At 39.6% G+C, this 21,251-nt stretch overlaps 1 protein-coding gene across 3 annotated transcripts in view; it reads right to left on the reverse strand.

Annotated features, from left to right (window-relative positions):
- Positions 1-4,409: 4,409 nt before the first annotated feature.
- Positions 4,410-21,251, reverse strand: part of LOC124140335 (potassium voltage-gated channel subfamily KQT member 1-like) — a 152,698-nt gene continuing 135,856 nt past the window's right edge. For all 3 annotated transcript variants that reach the window (XM_046507866.2, XM_046507867.2, XM_046507868.2), the window contains exons 7-15: positions 20,633-20,773; positions 19,791-19,901; positions 16,157-16,252; positions 13,733-13,991; positions 12,580-12,676; positions 10,268-10,343; positions 9,428-9,522; positions 8,492-8,591; positions 4,410-7,686 (exon numbers count right to left, since the gene is read on the reverse strand). In XM_046507866.2, the coding sequence (XP_046363822.1) occupies positions 7,585-7,686; positions 8,492-8,591; positions 9,428-9,522; positions 10,268-10,343; positions 12,580-12,676; positions 13,733-13,991; positions 16,157-16,252; positions 19,791-19,901; positions 20,633-20,773 (1,077 nt within the window). In that variant the 3' untranslated portion in view covers positions 4,410-7,584. The remainder of the gene's footprint in view (positions 7,687-8,491; positions 8,592-9,427; positions 9,523-10,267; positions 10,344-12,579; positions 12,677-13,732; positions 13,992-16,156; positions 16,253-19,790; positions 19,902-20,632; positions 20,774-21,251) is intronic.

The raw sequence follows: 21,251 nt of genomic DNA on the forward strand, positions 1-21,251 counted from the left end.
AGTTGTCCTGCAATCTTAAATGTACTAGAAGTCCTGTAGTTACAGATCATTATTAGAATCTTTCATTTGAGATTATACATCTGATTTTAATGATATTGTTTCATTTTCAACAAACAAAACAATGCTTTTCACTTTTCATACAATGATTGACTTAAACGAATAGGTTGAATTTTTTTTAGGTAATACAAGCTAGAAAGCGGTGAACTTTTAAAGCTTTTTATGGCTCATATTACTGACATTAAAGTTATCAAATTGTATACAAAATACATAACAAGATATCAATTCTGTCTTTACTGATATTAATTCTCTCCATATGCTTAACAAAAGGATCACCATGGTCACAACTTAATACACTGTGGGGCTTTGCCCTTCTACAGTAAAATAAAAACGGCTTGTCTTATAACTGAAAATAATTAATCAAATATCACTGTTAAAGTCTCACTGAATTGGATTATCATGCTAAAACATCATTTTAATCTGTCACAGAACCAGTATATCTTTGCATATTTGAAAAGTATCACATGAACACTCATGCATATATTCATCCTAAGATCCTATTCATCCTAAAATAATTTACCTGTTAAACATTGATGTGTAAGAGGCATATAATCTATACTGCTCAAAAGGGGGCGGTCGGGTAGCCTAGTGGTTAAAGCGTTCGCTCGTCACGCCGAAGACCCAGGTTCGATTCCCGACATGGGTAAAATCAAACTCACTCACTCACTCACTACTGCTCAAAAGAAGTTAAAGAACACTTGATTTTTTCATATAACTATAGATAAACTGTCATGGCTGGTGGGTATTGAACACACACAGCTTCCCATTGTGGGTGTTCTTTAACTTGTTTTGAGTAGTATATCGCATCATATCTTTGACACAGACCCGTTAATTCACTTGTCTTAAGGATGCTCTTAAGCTACTAACCTTTGTAGAAGTATGCAGACCTCATAATAATTAAGCATGCTTTTTAAAGCATTTTTCTACATGTATATTTGTAAGATCTAGTTTTTCCGGAACCTAACCCAGCCCGGACAACATTGCTTTACTGTGTCCTCTGTCTCTCAGCATCCTGACCAAAAGACAAGGAAAATATTCAAGTTGTCTGTTCTCAAAAGGTTTTGCAAATGACAAAGAACTAAGCAGTGTTGATAATTATTCTACAAGACGGAACATTCTGAGCAAGTGACAGACGTCAGACGGAGCAATAGGTTAAATGCATCAACTAGTAAATGCAGTTTCTGCCATATACTTCGATACTGGTTTCCCAACACATGACCCTCATACACAATCACACAATGCATGTGGAGGAAGGTTTCTATGGGTAGAGAACCCAGGACGTTGTCTTCAAGTTTACAATTCATGTTTGGTGTACCATTATACGTATAATAGTGACCCCCATCCCCCTCAACCCCTGACAATGAGAGATTTAATGGAGAATCACAACCAATGCCATGATTTGCCTGAAAACAGCAATCATTGTCCTACATCAGCTGAAAGCCCTAGAAATAATTTATTGAAATGCCAGTAAATGGCATTACTCATTCCAAAATATTTAATATTTTTTATTCTTCGTTGATGCCCAATTGAATTATGCCAAACATTTGTTTCCTACGAGCTTATAAGTAGTAAAAAAATTGCCTGCTCTGATTGGCTGCTACTAAGCACCGTAAGACCACTTGCTTAGTGTGGCACTTCCCAACTGGGCACAGTAACTGTACAGACAGGCACTATGAGAACAGAAACATGTATATGTTCATAACCAACAACAAGTGTAACAAGACTTCAAGGCTGTAGATTCCCTATCCGCCTGGACTGCGTCCATTCCTTTACTTTGGTACCAGGGCCAGTTTCCACAGAGCAATCGTAGAGCTAAGGCGATCGTAACACAAACTTTACCACAAACATACGACAGTTGTAGTGCTACGATCATCGTAAGTCCCAAACTTTAACACAAACATACGACAGTCATAGTGCTAAGATGATTGTAAGTCACCAACTTTACCACAAACATACGACAGTTGTAGTGCTACGATGATCGTAAGTCCGAAACTTTAACACAACCATACACCTGTCATAGCGCTAAGACGGTCTCAACTCATATACTTAAACATAGACTTATGACAGTCATAGCGCTAAGATGATCATAAGTCCCGAACTTTGACACACACTTATGACAGTCGTGGCGAAAAGACAATCTCAACTCCCGAACTTTAACACAGACTTTTGACTGTCATAAAACCAAGATGATCTTAATTCCCAAACTTTAACACAGACTTAGGACAGTCGTAGCGCTACAATTGCTTCGTGGAACAGGGCCCAGCACTGCAGTTACCAACTCAATCGGGGTACCTGTTTTGTGTGTATTCATCACCCAATCTTGGAAACAAATAATGATACATGTACTCTATTAGCTGATTCGGTTCCAACAAGCATGAGGTATTCCCTGTATTGTGTCACAACTGATACACCCGTCTACATAGTACGCCAGGTGAGACGAGGAACCATGACCAGATTCTGTCCCATAATTACACAAAGATAGATATCAATGTAACACTTTCTTAAAATAACATCTGATACATTCTTTGGATAAAATAATATCAGTCTTGTACTTCGTTTGCTGTACAACTTTAAGGCTTACAAAAATAAAAGATTTGGTTCTCAGACATTTGCTTTTGAAAATATAGTGCGAGCAGGCAGTGTTTTTTGTTGTTGTTTTTTGGTTGTTCAAACTAGTATGTAACCAAATAAACAATTATGTACAATCAACCTGGGAAAGGGCCTCCCTACATAAATGTATTCCTTGATGAGTAAAATACTGGAATACAGTATTTGACTACTGTTGGACTACCAGTGTGTGTATAATACACACATACAATATTTAAGGATTTTTGTGGGTTTTTTTTAAAAATGGAAATAAAAACGAAACATGTGGCGAACTTTATGATGATGGAGTGCCTGAGAACCAAGACTATTATCTTTTTTAGCCTAACACAATGTATGAGAATATCTGCGTATGATTAAACAGTGTACCATTTTTGCCATTCCCGGGCCTAATTGCATTAACTCATCTTAGCATTTTGCCTCTTGAATCTCTTATGCTTGTGCTGGTGCTAAGATGACAGTGAGGAATGGTTCTAACATACAGTACAGGACAGCCATGTCACGTGAGCTCCAAGCGGAGGATATGGTGTGACGATAATAAAACCTCCGTGATAAGTACCAATGAATATTGCAAACAGGGGTGCTGAAAAGTGTTATAAATGTAATAAAAACTTGCATGACATTCTGACATAGATCAGACGTGTGGGATGATTCCTATAAGTCCCTGCCAGTCAGAGTTGTCTCCCTTGGACTGTAACTCATTTTTGGATCACTGCTTCAGAAGAACTACCAATCATTTGATACACACTTATTGTTGAAGTTATAATTTAGGCAGACTCTTTTATGCTATCTAAGAGTGGTAAAGTAACGTATACTTGTGTCAATATACTGGCAAATGACTTTCTCCAAATGCTACCAATTTCTTGACAAGATCTGTAATATCGGTTTGTTCAAGTAATACTGACATCGTAAGCTGGAACTTCACGGGCATTGTATTTGTGGAGCATGTGGGTCATCCTTGCTGTAATTATCCAGTAACTAGGGGCATGTCATAGTATTTTCTAAAATAACTTTTATACGATCATCAAATCTTTTGAAGTCACCAAGATGCTGGAACAACATGAAGACATGACACTTCAATGGACAACAACTTCTCTTTTATAGAAGCTACTTCTTGTACATTCACTGGTGAATGTCGAGGTGAATGTTCACCAGATGATTGGGCAAGAAATAACGTGGAAACTTTGGAGACCACCCCTGTGGTCTTACCGTATTCGACGTAATAAGTGCCCCGGGCGGTCTCAAAACTAGAAATAGGGGGCTCTTATTAGAATATTATTTTGGTGGAAAAAACAGAGTTGAAAGATAAATTTCATGGTTTATGCTGACAGCCTGAAATGTTTATATACGACAGATATATTTTTCCAGAATTTAATTGCCCATAATTAAGGGTGCATATAACACACGAGTGCGTATTATACACGAATAAATAAGTCTTGTGTACTTTGATCAATCGGAAGGGGTGCTAATTGGGATTGTTCACTTGCCAATATATTAGCAAATATCGCTGTGGGCGCTTATTAGAGCAGGGCGCTTATTACGTCAAATACGGTATATATGTGGTAGACTGGTTTTGATCACAGACCGCATGATACCAAAAGATGCTAAGAGATGTTACGTGTTACCCTGCCTGGCGCTCGGCATTAAGGGGCTAGAACAAGGACTGGTTGGCTCGGAGTCAGTATACTGTGTCTGAGTGGGGTATTCACTGTGGCATGGTATCTCAGTGGGCTAGCATTATAAAATCGGCATCAGTCCGGACTAGTACTAGCAGCCACAGACACACACGTGCATGCATGTTGCAATATAAGTGCAATTATCTTGAACGAGACGTTAAACCCCATTTCTCCTCAACTGAAACATTGTTACAAACAATGAAATGGTTGTTATTCATGAGCGTTTCATGTCGTCATGTCTTCCCACAGTTAGGATTAGAAAACCCTGAATGCATAAAAGGCTGACTTGTCTTACAGATTTTCCTGGTCAATGTCGCAAGATGGCAAATTGATTAAATATAGTTAATTTATTTTCTCCTTAAATACACTAAAGCAAAACGACAATACAAACAATGTTTTTCTCAAAATGTGCATATTTTCAATCAATACACCGTTTTGATTTTTTAGGGCAATTTCATCCATAAAACAAGACAAACAATATTATAATATAATGACAATTAGGATTTTTTTTTCTTGGAGGGTTCAAATTTTTAGAATAATTACAGTAGTTTGATCGTTTGTTTGATAATTGATGTATGTGCCATTATTTCCTGAGAGAGAAAAACACACTCATATATATATATCTTTTATATGCAGTCAAACAGTGTTGTGGCCAACTTTGATGTGTCGAACTTATGATTGTCTTGAAACAAAAGCTTTTTCCTGCGTATTCCTTCTTTATTCATCATTTTTGGTTGTGTTCGAACCTCGGATAAATTAAAATATTTCTGTAGGTCCCTTCGACTTTGAAACAACGGTGTTTGACTGTATGTCTTTTTAGGACTTCTTTTACAGGTCAAGTATTTTGAATTTGGAAGTACTTCCTTCTAAGGAATCATAAGAAGTTGTAAGATAATATTACATGAGAAAAGATAACATGATATATTTGATATTGCCATTAAATTTGTGACCTTAAAACAACCTTGATGAAGTGGATGTGGTTTCCCCGATCATGGAATGCATGTCACGAGCAATGAGAGTAGGAGTATGTCCGCAGGTCGATGATCATTGTTACATCTTCCCACGATTCCAGGAATGTTAAATGCTGGGCGGAGAGCCTTGCACGATCATGGAATGTCAAAACAGTTTGCACCTTCACGGTATACGTAAGTTCACTTTCCAGATGCCCATTCACAAAATGCCCTTTCACCCAAGCAGTTATATGTGGGTTGTTGCTATACATGGGTCTGCTTTGTATCAGAAAGTGTATCCATGCTAGCTACGCATCCAGACACTTTGTACCATGCTAACTACACGCTTCGTACAGTCACATTGCATCACGGATGTTTACCTCGCAGTCCATGTCGTGTGAAAGTGGCCCTGACGGTACTGTATGGAGGTTCCACTGACTGTTACCATGGTACTACATATCTGGGTACAGCATATCACGGTATTGGTCATAAGGTCAGATATTTTAAGGACCAGTTCATCTGATATTTGATTCTACACATTAAGGTACCAGTCACTGAAGTGAGATATTTTTTAAGGACTAGTTCATACGATATCCGATACTTCCTATCCGATATTTTAAAGGGACAGTACGTCGATGGGTCTGTGTGTTTTTAAATCATTCATGAAATAATTTCCGAGAGTGAAGTCACATGCCTGACTCAATTCTGAAACCAAAACAATAAAGCTCCACACAGTGACGCCGACAACACAAGCTATATGCAGAGTAAAATGGCATCAGTAGTGTTTTTTTTCAATTCATGTGTTTTTCATCGGTTTCATCTTGGACGAGTCTAGATATTGAAAAAATATCCTAAAACATAAAAAACTATTTTCATTTGCGTTTTTAACCACCTCGTGCAGTCACCGAAGTTCTTAGGAGAGCTAGCGATACGGTCACTTTGAAGTGTAAAGCTGTATTGTCATGCACCTCACCGTCGCATTTGTTGTAGCACAACAAAAGGCTTGCATTAGGCCTGTCTGTTCACATTTCATTTCATTACAAAACCAGAGAAAACTGATACTGTCTTTAACCTACACACATGGTATGCAAGGTCATTGGAGCAGAACATTCTGTCTCTGAATAAGGCGAGCAGAGCAGAGCAAGCTCGGGTTTTATTGGCTAATGTTTACAAACAAAGCTTCCGAACCGTCAACGTCCTGTTCCTTAAGGACCAGGGCACCGTTGTACAAGGCGATCTTTGCGCTAAGGTGATCGTAACTCCCATATCTTAACATAGACTTACGAGAGTCGTAGCAACATAGACTTACGACAGTCGTAGCGCTAAGGCTGCTTGTACAATGGCGCTATGTTCAGCTGATATCCGATACTGCATATCAAAGTACTAGTCGAGTCCGACTCTTTGAGCACCGCAGTACTAAGATGACAAAATTGAATCAAATATTAGACTAGAAGCTACATTAGTTTCAATGCTGGCAATAGCTGGAATTTAAAACCTTACTTTTTCATGAAATGCACCATCATTTACGACAAGATGAAGGTGATTAGAGATGGCTTGCTGGGAAGATGGGACTTTGAAGTACATCAGGGCAAGGGTGACACACTCACCTTCTCCTCACGGTGTAAGTGACATAGTAAGGTACTTTGAGTCTGTTAGCATACACATTTGTAACCCATAACAAACAACACGAACCATGGTCTGTGTATCTGGTTACTGTGTTTAGGTAACTGCATATACTTCGAGTCAATCTAGTATGTACCATGGTACAATGTATCCTCTAACCAGGGACAATGTATCCTCTAACCAGGGACAATGTATCCTCTAACCAGGGACAATGTATCCTCTAACCAGGGACAATGTATCCTCTAACCAGGGACTGTGCCTCCCTTACACACTACACTCTGGGGTTCCTAAAGGAAGACGTCTGCTTCTGTGTGCCAGGCATGTGTGTTGATTCTTCTCCCGCCACTGAATGTCCTGCCACTGGCCTAATACTGTACAACACTGTACATCTTGTGTCAGACTTTCACACTTCGGTTATTTGCTGGTTCTGTCTCCGTACAAAATGTGAATGTATGATGGTGATCACTGTAGCTTTTCTCAGTGACTGTCAGCCATGTTGGTCCTGAATGACCTTGAACTCTGACCTTGTCTCCTATTGGCCAACGTCAGCCTGCTCTAGGTGCGTTGGTTGTGCAAGTCAGCAGGGGTCACGCCCTGGCACTGACATGTGCATGTGCATATGGTGCCTGCATACTGGCACCTGATTGGTGTGGATGTACGGATCGGAGTCAATGCTAGGAATTGTCCTCTTTACTGGAATCTTTTCCTTCTGTCATTTTGACTAGCTTATTCATTAATGTTAACATCTGGTCCATCTTTGTATCCAAACGATTAACCTGGAAACATAAACCTTCAACATCAAACCTATCATCTGGGAGGGTCACATGTTCAGTACAATGCAAAGAAGAAGATCCAAATATAGTGTTAAACAATCTTTACCTTCTTTGGAGTGTAAAATTAATTGACATGTTACACAAATCAAAACGCCTTTGCCGTCAACTGCTCCGATTATGATCCTGGCATTCCTACAGAGATGTTCATCAGTTTCACCGGTCAAGGCTCCATTCGTTATGGCCGTACTCCAGGATTTATTGATGTAAGTGAAATATTACATTGCTCTTGCAGTGTTGAACCTCAACTTACTCACTAGCTTCAGCTGTGGTCTGCCTGCTCTAGGTCTGTGTATTGAGTACTGCAGTCATTATATCCCTAATCAGCCCATGCATCCACACAATGCACCCAATCACACACCCACACCCACAACTCTCACACCCTCACACATACACCCTCTCTCCACACACACACACACACACATACACTCAACTCTTGCACATACACCCTCTCTCACAAACACCCTCTCACACACACAGAGACACACACACACTCTCACATGCATGCACGCACGCACGCACTCTCTCTCTCTCACACACACTCTCATACACACACACTCTCTCACACACACACACTCTCTCTCACACACACACTCTCACACACACACACACTCTCTCTCACACACACACACACACACACACTCATTCACCTGCCTATTCCAGGTCTGTCTATACAGAACTGCAGCCATGACATCGCCAGTCAGTCAGCCCATGCTTCCACCCACTTCACCCTTGTGACTACAGTACCTACCTGATTTTCTACCCTTGTGACTCGTGCACATAGCGTGGACTTTTCCCTGTCCTTGTTGTTGGCACCGAAGTATACTGGCTTGCCCAGAGTCTGGTCCAGCCTGGAGAACAATCAGACACTGAGTCAAACAAAACCCATAGCCCATCTGTAGCCATGTACTCCACACCACACGGCATGCTGAGTGACTGCATGCCACTATTTAAGTTCATAATAATCTCAACTCAACTCTTGAAAAAAACAAAATCATGCCTACTTAACAACCTGTATGGGATATCATCAAAGCCCTAGAACTCTCTCATGTTACACCATCTACACACTACGTTCCAGTGACCTGTCGTGCCCTTCTGTTGTTGTGTTGCATTAAGTGTTAAAGAGTTCGCCTTCTGCCTAAGCAATTTCGGCTGACCTGTCCCTCTTTGGGGCTCCAGTGTGTGAGTTTGGTATTCACATAATTTCTGTTTTTGTATTGATATGATTTCTATTTTCTTATAATTGATATGATTTCATTTTTATCCTTGGTTGCTCTGTTTATATACATTCGAGTAGCTGTCCATCTCTCAGAAATAGAGTTAGTGTTGTCTTCGCTATTGCATCTCTTGGCTTTAGGAGTTCTATGACAGAAAGTGCCCTTCTGCAATAGACCGGACCATATACCCTGACAAATACAAGCTCCGTTCACACCTGCTCTCATAGGTTTGTCTAGATGACCAATCAGTTGTCAAGAAGAGTCACATATTACCATACACCCAACTGTGATCAGACATCACATGGCTTGGACATATGAAAACATTCCTATCTTAATTGCAATCAACATTCCATTTTTGCAAAGAGAAATCTCACAATTTTGTAGATAAAGTTTTCCAGACTCATTTCTATAATATTTACAGTTCCAAGGTCACCATGGCCATTGACCTTGATTGACCTTGACCTGCTCACCTCCTCTGTAGCTCTTTGATTCTGACCATCATGTTGAGATGTCCCTGAGAATACTGCTCTATCACATCACGTACATCGTACGGCTTGCGAGCTTGCTGCAAACAACAACATTACGTTTGTTATCGGGGAAGCTGATGATGTATGAATGTCTTCCTTCAGTTGGCAAATTTCCAGAAAAGGCGGAAACAAATTGTCTGAAGTTTCTTTTCTAGGTTTTCCCAATTTACAAACTCAACTAGATTTTAGAACATGTAATGAATTACCTGTCCATTATCTATATCTTAAAATTACTGGCAATGGCATGGTTTGAACAGACAAACCTCACATAGCATTGTTTGAACAGACAAATCTTAAGCAGCATTGTTTGAACAGACAAACCTTGAGTGGAATTGTTTAAACAGATAAACCTTCAGTGGCATTGTTTGAATCGAAAAACCTAGAGTGGCACTGCTTGAACAGACAAACCTTGCATGTCATTGTTTGAACAAACAAACCTTGATTGACATTGTTTGAACAGACAAACCTTGAGCAGCATTGTTTGAACAGACAAACCTGGAGAGGCATTGTTTGAACAGACAAACATTGAAAGTCAGTGGTTGAATAGACAAACACTGATCTAGACTACCAGTTGTGGAAGCCTCGGTGGCTGAGGGGTTTAGATCGCTGCCTTTGTGTGCTGGCGATTCGGTGCCACACCTTGGCATTGTGGGTTTGAATCCAAGAGAGGACTCAACCCCAAAAAGTACTAGAATCTGTACTTTACTGAGAAAGAGTTATACCAAATATAACATTTGTTACACTGAGAGGCATTGTTCAGATGTCTGACCAAAATGTACTCACTGAGAATTTTCTTCTTGCTACAAAGAACTTGATCTTGCGAATCACCCTGATCATGACCTTGTGAGACTCCGTCAACCTGGAAACCACATGGGCTGTAACATGACAGGTGCTCTAGTATGTGTGTGGATGCCTGCCACCTTGCTGAGACCCGACAGAGAGTAGGAATATCCACATTCGGACATGGCCACTGTAAGTGTTAACTTATTAAGTGAGTGCGTGAGTGAGTGAGTGAGTATGGTTTTACGCCGCTTTTAGCAATATTCCAGCAATATCACGGCGGGGGACACCAGAAATGGGCTTCACACATTGTACCCATGTCGGGAATCGAACCCGGGTCTTTGGCATTACGAGCGAACCCTTTAACCACTAGGCTACGCGACTGACCCTAACTTATTAAGTCTTTGAAAGGCATTTACAAGTGATACACATAGGGAGGAGTAAGCATATACTCCGAAACGTTGTGTTCTTCATAATAAAGAAGTTGACATCCATAAAAGCATATACTCCGAAACGTTGTGTTCTTCATAATAAAGAAGTTGACATCCATAAAAGCATATACTCCGAAACGTTGTGTTCTTCATAATAAAGAAGTTGACATCCATAAAAGCATATACTCCGAAACGTTGTGTTCTTCATAATAAAGAAGTTGACATCCATAAATTTTCCTTCTTATGTTAACTTATTATTTTAAAGAATTGACTTCAATATTTTGGGGGGTTAATGTTGTCAATACCGTATTCGAATAAGCGTAATAAGCGCCCAGGGCGCTCTCAAAATTACAAATAGGGGGCTCTTATTAGTATATTATTTTGGTGAAAGTTGAAAGTTGAAAGATATATTTCGTGGTTTATGGTGACAGCCTGAAATGTTTATGTACAGCAGATATTTTTCCAGAATTTAATTGCTCATAACTAAGGGTGCATATAACACACGAGTGTGTATTATACACGAATAAATAAGTCTTGTGTACATTGATCAATCGGAAGGGGTGCTAATTGGGATTGTTCACTAGCCAATATATCAGCAAATATTGCCGTGGGCGCTTATTAGAGCGGGGCGCTTATTACGTCGAATACGGTATGTGAAGCAACAGTTTGTCATTTATACACTTCATGGAGTGCCAAATAATTTCCCCAAAACGTGACTGTTAAAACTCATCATCATTAAAATTCTATTTCAGTAAATAAGCCTGATAGTATGTTCATTTAGCTTACACAGACACTGTACACGCTGCTCTATTACCCAATTATTTATGAAATCAACATGTTTCCCACAGAGGTACTTAATTGCTAACAGCAATGATTACGAAACAGAAGGAGCATCATTTAAACACTATGTAACATAACTGCATGTTTTTATCAAGAACACGTTCTCTCTCAAGGACAGACAATTATTGAAGAATCAATGTAATTATTTTTGTCATTAGTGTATAAAAAAAAACCTGCCCCACTGAAGGTGGCTCTTGTACTCACTTCAACAACTCGAAATATCGACAAACCTAGCTTACGGATTTCAGTATAATTATTTTCACATCAGGATTCCATGGTGATTTTAGATTAGATAAGGATGTAAAGATTTTTCTATCAAAAAAAGATGAGAAACTTTTAACATTAATTGCTAAAATCGTTACATGTTTGTCATGCAGTACATTGAAACATTTTCTGATGGTACAACAATCACATAGGAAAGAGTTGTCTCCCCTTTGCAAGAAATTTGCATTATGAAAGAGCTGACAGATTATGTAAGTTTTACATGAAAACAAGAATGTGCTAACAAGGAACTGATCTAACTGGTATTCCAAATACCAAATTTACCTTCAGTGTCTGCATGTGTCAAATAACCCTTATACAGCTGAACCCCACTTATCTGGACACTTGTGTTTTCTCCAAAAGTTCCTGAATACATTAGTTTCGGCATATCTGAATACCTTGATAATTTATCAGAGTTTACACCCTTACCCCAATTCTATCGAGGCATAAAACCATTTGCATCAACAAAAAAGCTTTAGGATTAGTGTAATATTGACAGATTACCTTCCTTTTCCCGGAAAACAGATTTCAAAAAATAGAACAAGCATTTTATTTGGTATTTATTTTCTTTTTGCTTAAGTATCCAAGGTAAGTGTTCCAGGTGTCTGGGGTCTGGATAAGCAGGGTTCCACTATATATCCTAAAACTGCCAATCTGCAAGATGCTGCTAGGTTGAGAGAAGAAAACAGAAAGCTATCAACTAAAACTATTTTGATAAGGGACAGACTCTAAAACATGGACAATGTTTGATGTTTGAGATCTTGACCCTGGGATATGACCTACTGCTCTGGCTTTATGATGCAATCACCATCCATCTCATCCTCCAGTGACATGTCAGCATCGGAGCCGCGACCATACGACCCACAGCGGGTCGGGGTACCTGGAATAACAGTGAGTGCCGGTTGGTTCATTGTACACACAGGTGGTATTGCTAATGTGTGGTGTGTGGCAAAATTGATGAATTTCAATATTTTCTGGTACTTTGATCAACACTCAGGTTTAGAATAAATCGGCTACGTGATTAATCTTGTCAAATAGTCATTCTAATCTCGTGGCTTTACGACTCACTAAATATCTGTCACTTGATGAGAAACACAGAGTTAGATGAGCCAAACTACCTGTGTTGGATCTGCTTGTGCGTGTCTACATTTCCCCAGCAGTGATCTAGTGGAACTGTCTCATTAAGGGACAGTTTAATAGCTGTCAGTGAAGTGGTACATTGTTTCGTAAAGGTTCTAGAATCTGTACCTTAGTGTCACATTGCAGGAATAAAGACTTTGAAAGCCATATCAGCTTATGCCTAACTCTGCCATACTTAAGCTATATGACTGCAGCCTGTAAATAATTGGGTCTGGACCGGACAATCCAGTGATTGACATCAAGAGCATCGATCTACGCAATCTAGATAAAATGGCACACATCATCCAAGTCAGCAAGCCTAACCACCCGATCCCGTTAGTTGCATCTTATGACCAGCATGGGTTGCTTAAGATTAATTCTAACCCCAATCTTTTTAGGGGGGAAGAGGGGGCAAGCATGGGTTGTTAAAAAACAATTTTGTACAAAACAACCTTAGCACTACGACTGTTCTACGTCTAGTTAAGGTATGGGAGTTACGGTCACCTTAGTGCCAAGATCGCTTTCTACAACGGCACCCTGGAGTATTTCTTTGTTTGTCATTTAAAGCCGCACTCAGCAATATTCCCAGCTATATGACGGTGGTCTGTAAATAATCAAGTCTGGACCAGACAATCCAGTGATTGACATCATGAGCATCGATACGGGATACAATGACATGCATCAACCAAGTCAGCAAGCCTGACAACCTGATACCGTTAGTCCCCTCTTACGACAAGCATAGTGGCCTTTTACGGCAAGCATGGGTTGCTGAAGACCTATTCTACCCCGGATCTTCGCGGGCGCCCTGGAGTAGTACCTGGTTTAATGGCATCCAGCTGGTAGTTGGACAATGAGGAGCAACTCTCCTGTCTCTCCAGCATGTTGGGCCCGCGAAACGACCGCTTCTTCTTCAGAAGACTGGCTCGGCGGGCCATGCGTGAGAGAGCCGAGGGGTTGGCGTTGAGCCCGTACTGCTTGCTACCATAAAAATGATGGTGGCCGTTCTCCTGCACATGCACCTTCCATGTAGCGTTGGAGTTGAAGGACGACTCGGCAGCATGGCACCGCCACAAGCACTGGAGGACAGAACACAAGGATGGAGGTTATTCATCTGTAGAGCAGAGTTGCTATGAAGGGCATTACTCCTTTTGCAATAGTATTGCTAGGGTGAAACACACTATTGGGAAACTGATTGCAATGCTATTGCCATAGAAGTACAAAACTTGCTATTGTTAATACTATTGGGAAACTGTTTCAATGTAAGGACAACTATTGCAATAGTACTGCAATAGATAAAGACACTATTGCAGAACTACTGCAGTATAGCAACAAAAATTGCAGTAGTGTTGCTATTGGTAACACTAATGGGAAACTGTTTCAATGTAAGGACAACTATTGCAATAGTACTGCAATAGATAAAGACACTATTGCAGAACTACTGCAGTATAGCTACAAAAATTGCAGTAGTGTTGCTATTGTTAACACTAATGGGAAACTGTTTCAATGTAAGGACAACTATTGCAATAGTACTGCAATAGATAAAGACACTATTGCAGAACTACTGCAGTATAGCTACAAAAATTGCAATAGTATTGCTATCATTAAACACACTATTATGAAAGAATTGCAAAGTACAACTATTGAAATATACATACAATAATGAGTGAGTGAGTTGGGCTTGGTGCCGCTTTTAACAGCATTCCATTTATGTCAGGCTGTGTCATCTGAATGTGGGAGGAAAGCCAGAAGTCCAAGGTCTCCGACGTGGACCACTTTGGTGAAACCCATAAACACAGGTACTGTGCCGACAAACCTAGAAACATAATCGGGGCGAACAGGGATTCAAACCCACGATCATAGGTTCCTGGATCGCTAAGGGACGCAACTCTGCACAGCGAATTGAGGCGCCTTAGATGACTGGGCCATCCGTGACCCCGAGACATACAATAGTTTTATAGTGAGTGAGTGAGTGAGTTTGGTTTAACGCCGCTTTTAACAGTATTCCAGTTATATCACGGCGTGTCAGCTTAATGTGGGAGGAAAGCCCGAAGTGATGCAGGTCTTAGACGTTTACCACTTCGGTGAAACCCACGAACACGGTATGGTGCTGACAAACCTAGAAACATAATCTGGGCGATCCGGGATTCGAACCCACAATCATAGGTTTCTGGCGTGCCGAAGGGACACAACTCTGCACAGCGAATTGCAGCGCCTTAGACGACTGGGCCACCCGTGCCCCCCAATAGTTTTATAAGTACCATCTTACAACACAGATTAACCTGCACTACATGACATGATGACAAAGCCTCACACATGTGCCAGATTTAGCCGACGGCACCGGGAGGAAGGGAGATGCTCTACATCGATATGGTCTGGTGTAAAGTAAGGAATGGTTTCTAAGTGGATACCCATGTTTTTCATGAAGCATGGTGTAGTTTGGACAAAAATAAATTGAAGAGTATATGAGTACTAGTATTTTTTGGCATTGTATTACATCTGTCAATACTATCAATAGTGTAAGGAAGCATCAGCATTAACGTTTGATATTTTAAGTTGTCACGGATGTATTGTCATCGTGTCATTGATAATGCTAATGCATAGTTTGATCAATTTTTAAACCTCATGTGTGAGAGCTTCTGCTATATGTAGCTCACCTATATGAGAGATGCGGCTGTATATAACTCACATGTATGAGGTATGTGTCTAATATAGTTTACCTGTAAGAGATGCTGCTGTATATAGCTCACCTGTATGAGAGATGCTGCTGTATATGGCTCACCTACTTGAGAGATGCTGCTGTATTTAGCTCAACTGATGAGAAATGCTGTATATAGCTCACCTGTATGAGAGATGCTGTTTTTAGCTCACCTACATGAGAGATGATGCTGTTTTTAGCTCACCTACATGCCAGATGCTGTCTTTAAATCACCTACATGACAGATGCTGCAGCATATAGCTCACCTATATGGGATGCTGCTGTGTATAGCTCACCTGTATCAGAGATTCTTCTGTGTACAGCTCAGAATGAGTGCTGCTGCTGTATATAGCTCACCTGTATCAGAGATTCCGGTGGGTATAGCTCAAAATGAGAGAGGCTGCTGTATATAGCTCACCTGTATGAGGGATGCTTCTGTATATAGCTCACCTGTATGAGGGATGCGGCTGTACATAGCTCACCTGAATGAGAGTTGCTGCTGTACATAGCTCACCTGTATGAGAGTTGCTGCTGTACATAGCTCACCTGTATGAGAGATGCTGCTGTGGGAATCTGTCTGTTAAAATGCTTTTGCCTTTGCTTTTGCTGAACCTTCAAGGCAAACCCAGACCCCAAGATACCCTGGAAAACAATAATGAGAGTCAAACCCAGACACTGAGACACACTGGAACACTCCAATAGCACTCAGACCCAGGCTTCAAGATACTGTGGGACTAAATCAGTGATGCTTCACACACACACATTCCCAGAAGGCTACACAGAGAGTAGTCTATCTGACCCTTGTCATGCAGCATTGGGGAACTTGATGACTCTCACCATATTGATTCAGTGTGGCGCAACATCCTGACGACATTCACCAATAATTCACTGGGGACCGATAATCCGTATATCCCCGTTTTTTATACTCAAGACTTAATACTTAATTGATTTACCCGTTACTCAAATATTTCCAAATCGTATGTCTTGATGGACTCTAAATCAGGATTCCGTTAAAGACTTATATAGTACCATCGGTTCACTCGACTATGTATTGTAAAGCTTTATAAAACATTTGGTCAAGGTCAACTTCGCATTATGGTTGTTGTAATAGGTTCAATCTTACTTGCATGGTTCAGCTGTGTAAAACATTTAGTCAAAGTCAATTCACGATTCTGGTAAAGGTTTTAATGATACCATCGGTTCAACACTCCATGAACGGTTGACCTTTATGAAACATTTACTCAAAGTTCACCTTCAGTTTAAACTGCCATGGATTGTTCAGTTTTATAAAACATCAGGTGAAGGTCAACTTATGATTCTGTTTAATATTTTAAAGACACAATCAGTTCAATAGTCCATGCATTTTTCAGCACCATCAAACATATAGCCTCATGGGTATCCCGGAGTAGGTGGAAGAGTACCACAATCTGGTCTACACTTTCACGGGGGTTTTCTCATCCATTTAAGTTTGATAAATGTCATTCCGTTTAATTTTGCAAACATTAATTGCATTGCAAAGCCAAACAGAAGGGTCTTCACAGACAGCCCTTCCGAAACCTCATCAAGTGACAGTTTCTTGAATCACTGTGGACTTAACAAAGTCCACCAGAATACAAATGTCAACCGTACAAAACGATCGATACTCATCAGGCATTTTTTCCTGTTTCTTCTTAAGTATATAGGAGGCAGTCTGCCTATTTCCTATTGATGTGGCACACCTATGACAGCATCACCTTAGGTCATGCCTACGGCAAAAGCAAAAACCAGCTCCAATAGCATAACCCTTCAAGGCTGGCTGTGAACCTTAAGATAATATTACCTATTTGTATACAGTTTTAAATGGTGACCTACGAGGCTTGCTTCTGATGAATAGATATAACCCTAGGGCTTAAACAGTTATGCGACAATTAATTTCTTTTGGAAATAACTTAATTTCGCTCATTGATCTTTGAACATGCAGATTAAATAGTTTTTCAAAAACATAATTAACATGTTTAAGATTTTTTCAAATTAAACTGCATCGGCACTTGTTTACAAAGGCCTTTGTTGCCGAGTCCTTGAATTCATTAAACTGTTGTTATTACCCTCTCACACTATGATGTAATTGTAGCCAATCAGCTGGTATAGATTCAGCATGAATAAATTACCACAATTTTCAATTTGAAATTACTTGGAATGTGGTTTTTTTAATCTGTAGTGATTCTTCCCACTAACATGGTACATGCTCACATTTCCCTCAATAATCGCACATGATCTTGGCAAACAAATTTTTTCACCAATTGCATGGCTAAAACTGGTATTTCACAAACAAACACTGTTTTCTGCCACTGAGTTGTCTAACATGAAGCAAGCTGTGTTATTTCCTCCTGGCATTATGGGTATGAAGTGCACGCAATGAAACAAAGATTTTGATGAGCTGCGTGTCAATCTGGCTCACTAATGTTTAATATTGATCGACGACTCCCAATCATTGCCCCAACATGCTAATCTGTCAGCGGTTTGTGTCAGTGCCACTGATTGCGATACACCCACCAACGTTAAGTAAACACACTTCGGCCTTTCTGTCTTCAAGGGGAGGAACATTTTTATATCATCGTCCTGTCTCGCGTCTCTTTATCTCAACCAATCAGCTGATTACTCTATTTGATTAACCATTTAAAACATCATTGCTTTCCTCTTTTAGCTTTTTCTTGTTTGTCTAATTCTTTTCCCCATCAAGGAATGTTTTTTAACAGCCTGTTTAGTAGACCTGTGTCTATTCCCCAGCAATCTCCAGTGCAATGCAAAGTAATGCTTGGCACAAAAAACAAATCAAATCAACATATTTTTTTTCAAGAAGCTTCAGAACACCAGATGAGGAGATCCCTTCCTGAGCCAAGAAATATTGATAAAAGCTCATGTTTCAGAAGGTAGAAAAATTAACTTTATAGAATACTGTGGACTAAAATTAGCTAACTCGAATCTTCCCTTTTTTATGATATTGTAAATCTGCCTTGAAATAAATTTATTCTCAACACTATTTGCCCAATGGGACTGCTGTGGAATAAATGGAATATTTTTTCCAGATTTCATTTTTTTGTCTGTGCCTGTACTTGCCAAATTATTAAGCATCTTGTAGGGACCTAAAATCGACTTTTCACTACACCAAATTCCTACTTTTTTCTCACAAGTCATAAAAATTTCAATTTTAGTTTTTGCCTCTCTGTTATAACTTTGGTTACACCACAGTCGCATTTGGTGGAAATTAAAAATAATGAAGCCAATTCCAGCTCCCCTTGAAGGTAAGGGTGTTGTTTAAGTTAAAATTCTTGTTCCTCGGGCGCCGACAGCATCAACAAGACGTCACAGCTGGATGTCATTTGCTATATAACCACAACAGACCTGCCAATATCAATGTTTGTAAAGACTTATGCTTGCTAGCAAGCAGTTCAAGTTAATTGATGTTTCTGTAAGTAATAAATCTAAAGCTTTTTTGGAGGTCCTGCTGCAACAAGGTCGAAGCTTGTTTTAGCCTGAATAGTGCCCGACTAGTTAAGTTTACTGACAACAAATAGAACAACAAAATACAGATATAACACCTACTGTCAGTCCAATATTATATATATATATAAAGAGAGTTTTAGAAAATTAATTATTTGTTAGACACATAAGTTGCCACCTATAAAAAAAAATATATGCTTTATTTTAAGTGGTGTTTTATTTAGGTGTAAAATTAGGCTACAAAATTTCCCCCTTTGAAAGGAAGCATCCCTGCTAAGCAAACCTCCAAATGCTATCAGCCCAATGTATATATCGGCAATGCATTGTTAAATAAACTACTAGGGTAAAACATATCATACATATATCTCAAGAGATATATCTTAATTTTACATTTCATACTTAAAGAATTCTTATTTCTCAACAAAGATTTTCTCAAGGTATTGCTGCCATGCAGTTCTTAAATTTAACTTTACTAATTAATAACAGATTGTTTGCTATCTGTGATCAAGAACAATAGTCAAATGCTCGTATGTACCTCCAATGAAAGCATTCTGCCATGTAAGCAGTTTTAATTTTTTTTTTTAATATTACACATCACAATATAAAATTTACTGAAGGAAATATTAAAAATAATACCTGACATTATTACAGCCCATATCCCCCCCCCCCCCCCTGTCAGTAATAACAGAACTATACATACTGCAGGTAAGGCGAAGAATGAGATAGCAAACACGGAGAAACAGGAAGCCACGATACGTCCCATCCAGGTCTGCGGAACCGTGTCGCCATAGCCTATAGTGGTAACCGTTATCTGAAACACATCAAGCAGATCAATTAGCGCCTCACTGAACAAAGCTATTAAATGCTGCTACCAGCCGTTTCAGTCACTGACGGCTTTCATACCATCGAGGATCAATCCTTCATTATACGTTCCAAAACAACTTGAAACTATTTGATTCTTAGCCTTCTTTCACTTAGCACTGACAACTATTATTGATTAAGGTTGTTGACCTATATTCAAATATTAATGAAATGTCAATCACAGTATGCTATTTTTTTATCACTTTTATTTGCGGGAACATGTCTCTACTGCAGCACTCATCTAAATTATACGTACTGCTCCAAAATACTTAAGGATCACCCAATTGTCTTATACAACTACAGTTAATCTGTCATGGCATGGCACATGAACAATAGTAACATGAAAGAAATGGGTGGTCCCTAACGTTTTTTATTAGTGCCTGATCACCTTCACTTACATTTGACTGAGTGCGTGGGCTTGATTTTATGCTACTTTTAACTCACTCACTCACTCACTCACTCACAAAATGACACAGCTTGGCTCAATCTCATGAGCAGGGCATGGTGCTGACTAACCAAGAATCATAACCAGGGTAAATCTGGGCTTTGAACCAACAATCACTGGATCCTGGCATGTTTAGGGGACATAACTCTCCCCAATGAATAGATATATAAGGTAAAATACAGAGGTTATAGGTGTAGGAACAACCTATAGGTGTGTCAGATAATGAAAGCACTCACCACACCCCACCAGAGGGCGTCTGCATAGCTGGTGAAATCTGTCGTACCATCCTCGCCTACCGCGTCTTTCTCCGCCAGATACACAAAGTAGGAAGAGAAGATGAGTCCCAGAAACCCTATATACAGTGTTGTTATTAATTCCTGCAAAGAAACAGACAGCCTATATACAGCATTGTTATTAATTCCTGAAAGGAAACAGACAGTTTATATACAGCGTAGTTATTTATTCCTGCAAGGAATCGGACACCCAGTAAAAAATGGTTAATAATTCCTGCAAGGAATCGGACACCCAATGTACAATATGTTAATTAGTTCCTGCAAGGAATCGGACACCAAATATACAAAATGGTATTTACTTCCTAAAAAGGAATTGGACACCCAATGTACAATATGGTAATTAGTTCCTGCAAGGAATCGGACACCAAATATACAAAATGGTAATTAGTTCCTGAAAGGAATCGGACACCCAATGTACAATATGGTAATTAGTTCCTGCAAGGAATCGGACACCAAATATACAAAATGGTAATTAGTTCCTGAAAGGAATCGGACACCCAATGTACAATATGATAATTAGTTCCTGCAAGGAATCGGACACACAATGTACAATATGGTAATT

Source organism: Haliotis rufescens, unplaced genomic scaffold (genome assembly GCF_023055435.1).
Source record: "Haliotis rufescens isolate VD_foot unplaced genomic scaffold, xgHalRufe1.0.p SCAF_5, whole genome shotgun sequence".
Classification (NCBI taxonomy): domain Eukaryota; kingdom Metazoa; phylum Mollusca; class Gastropoda; order Lepetellida; family Haliotidae; genus Haliotis; species Haliotis rufescens.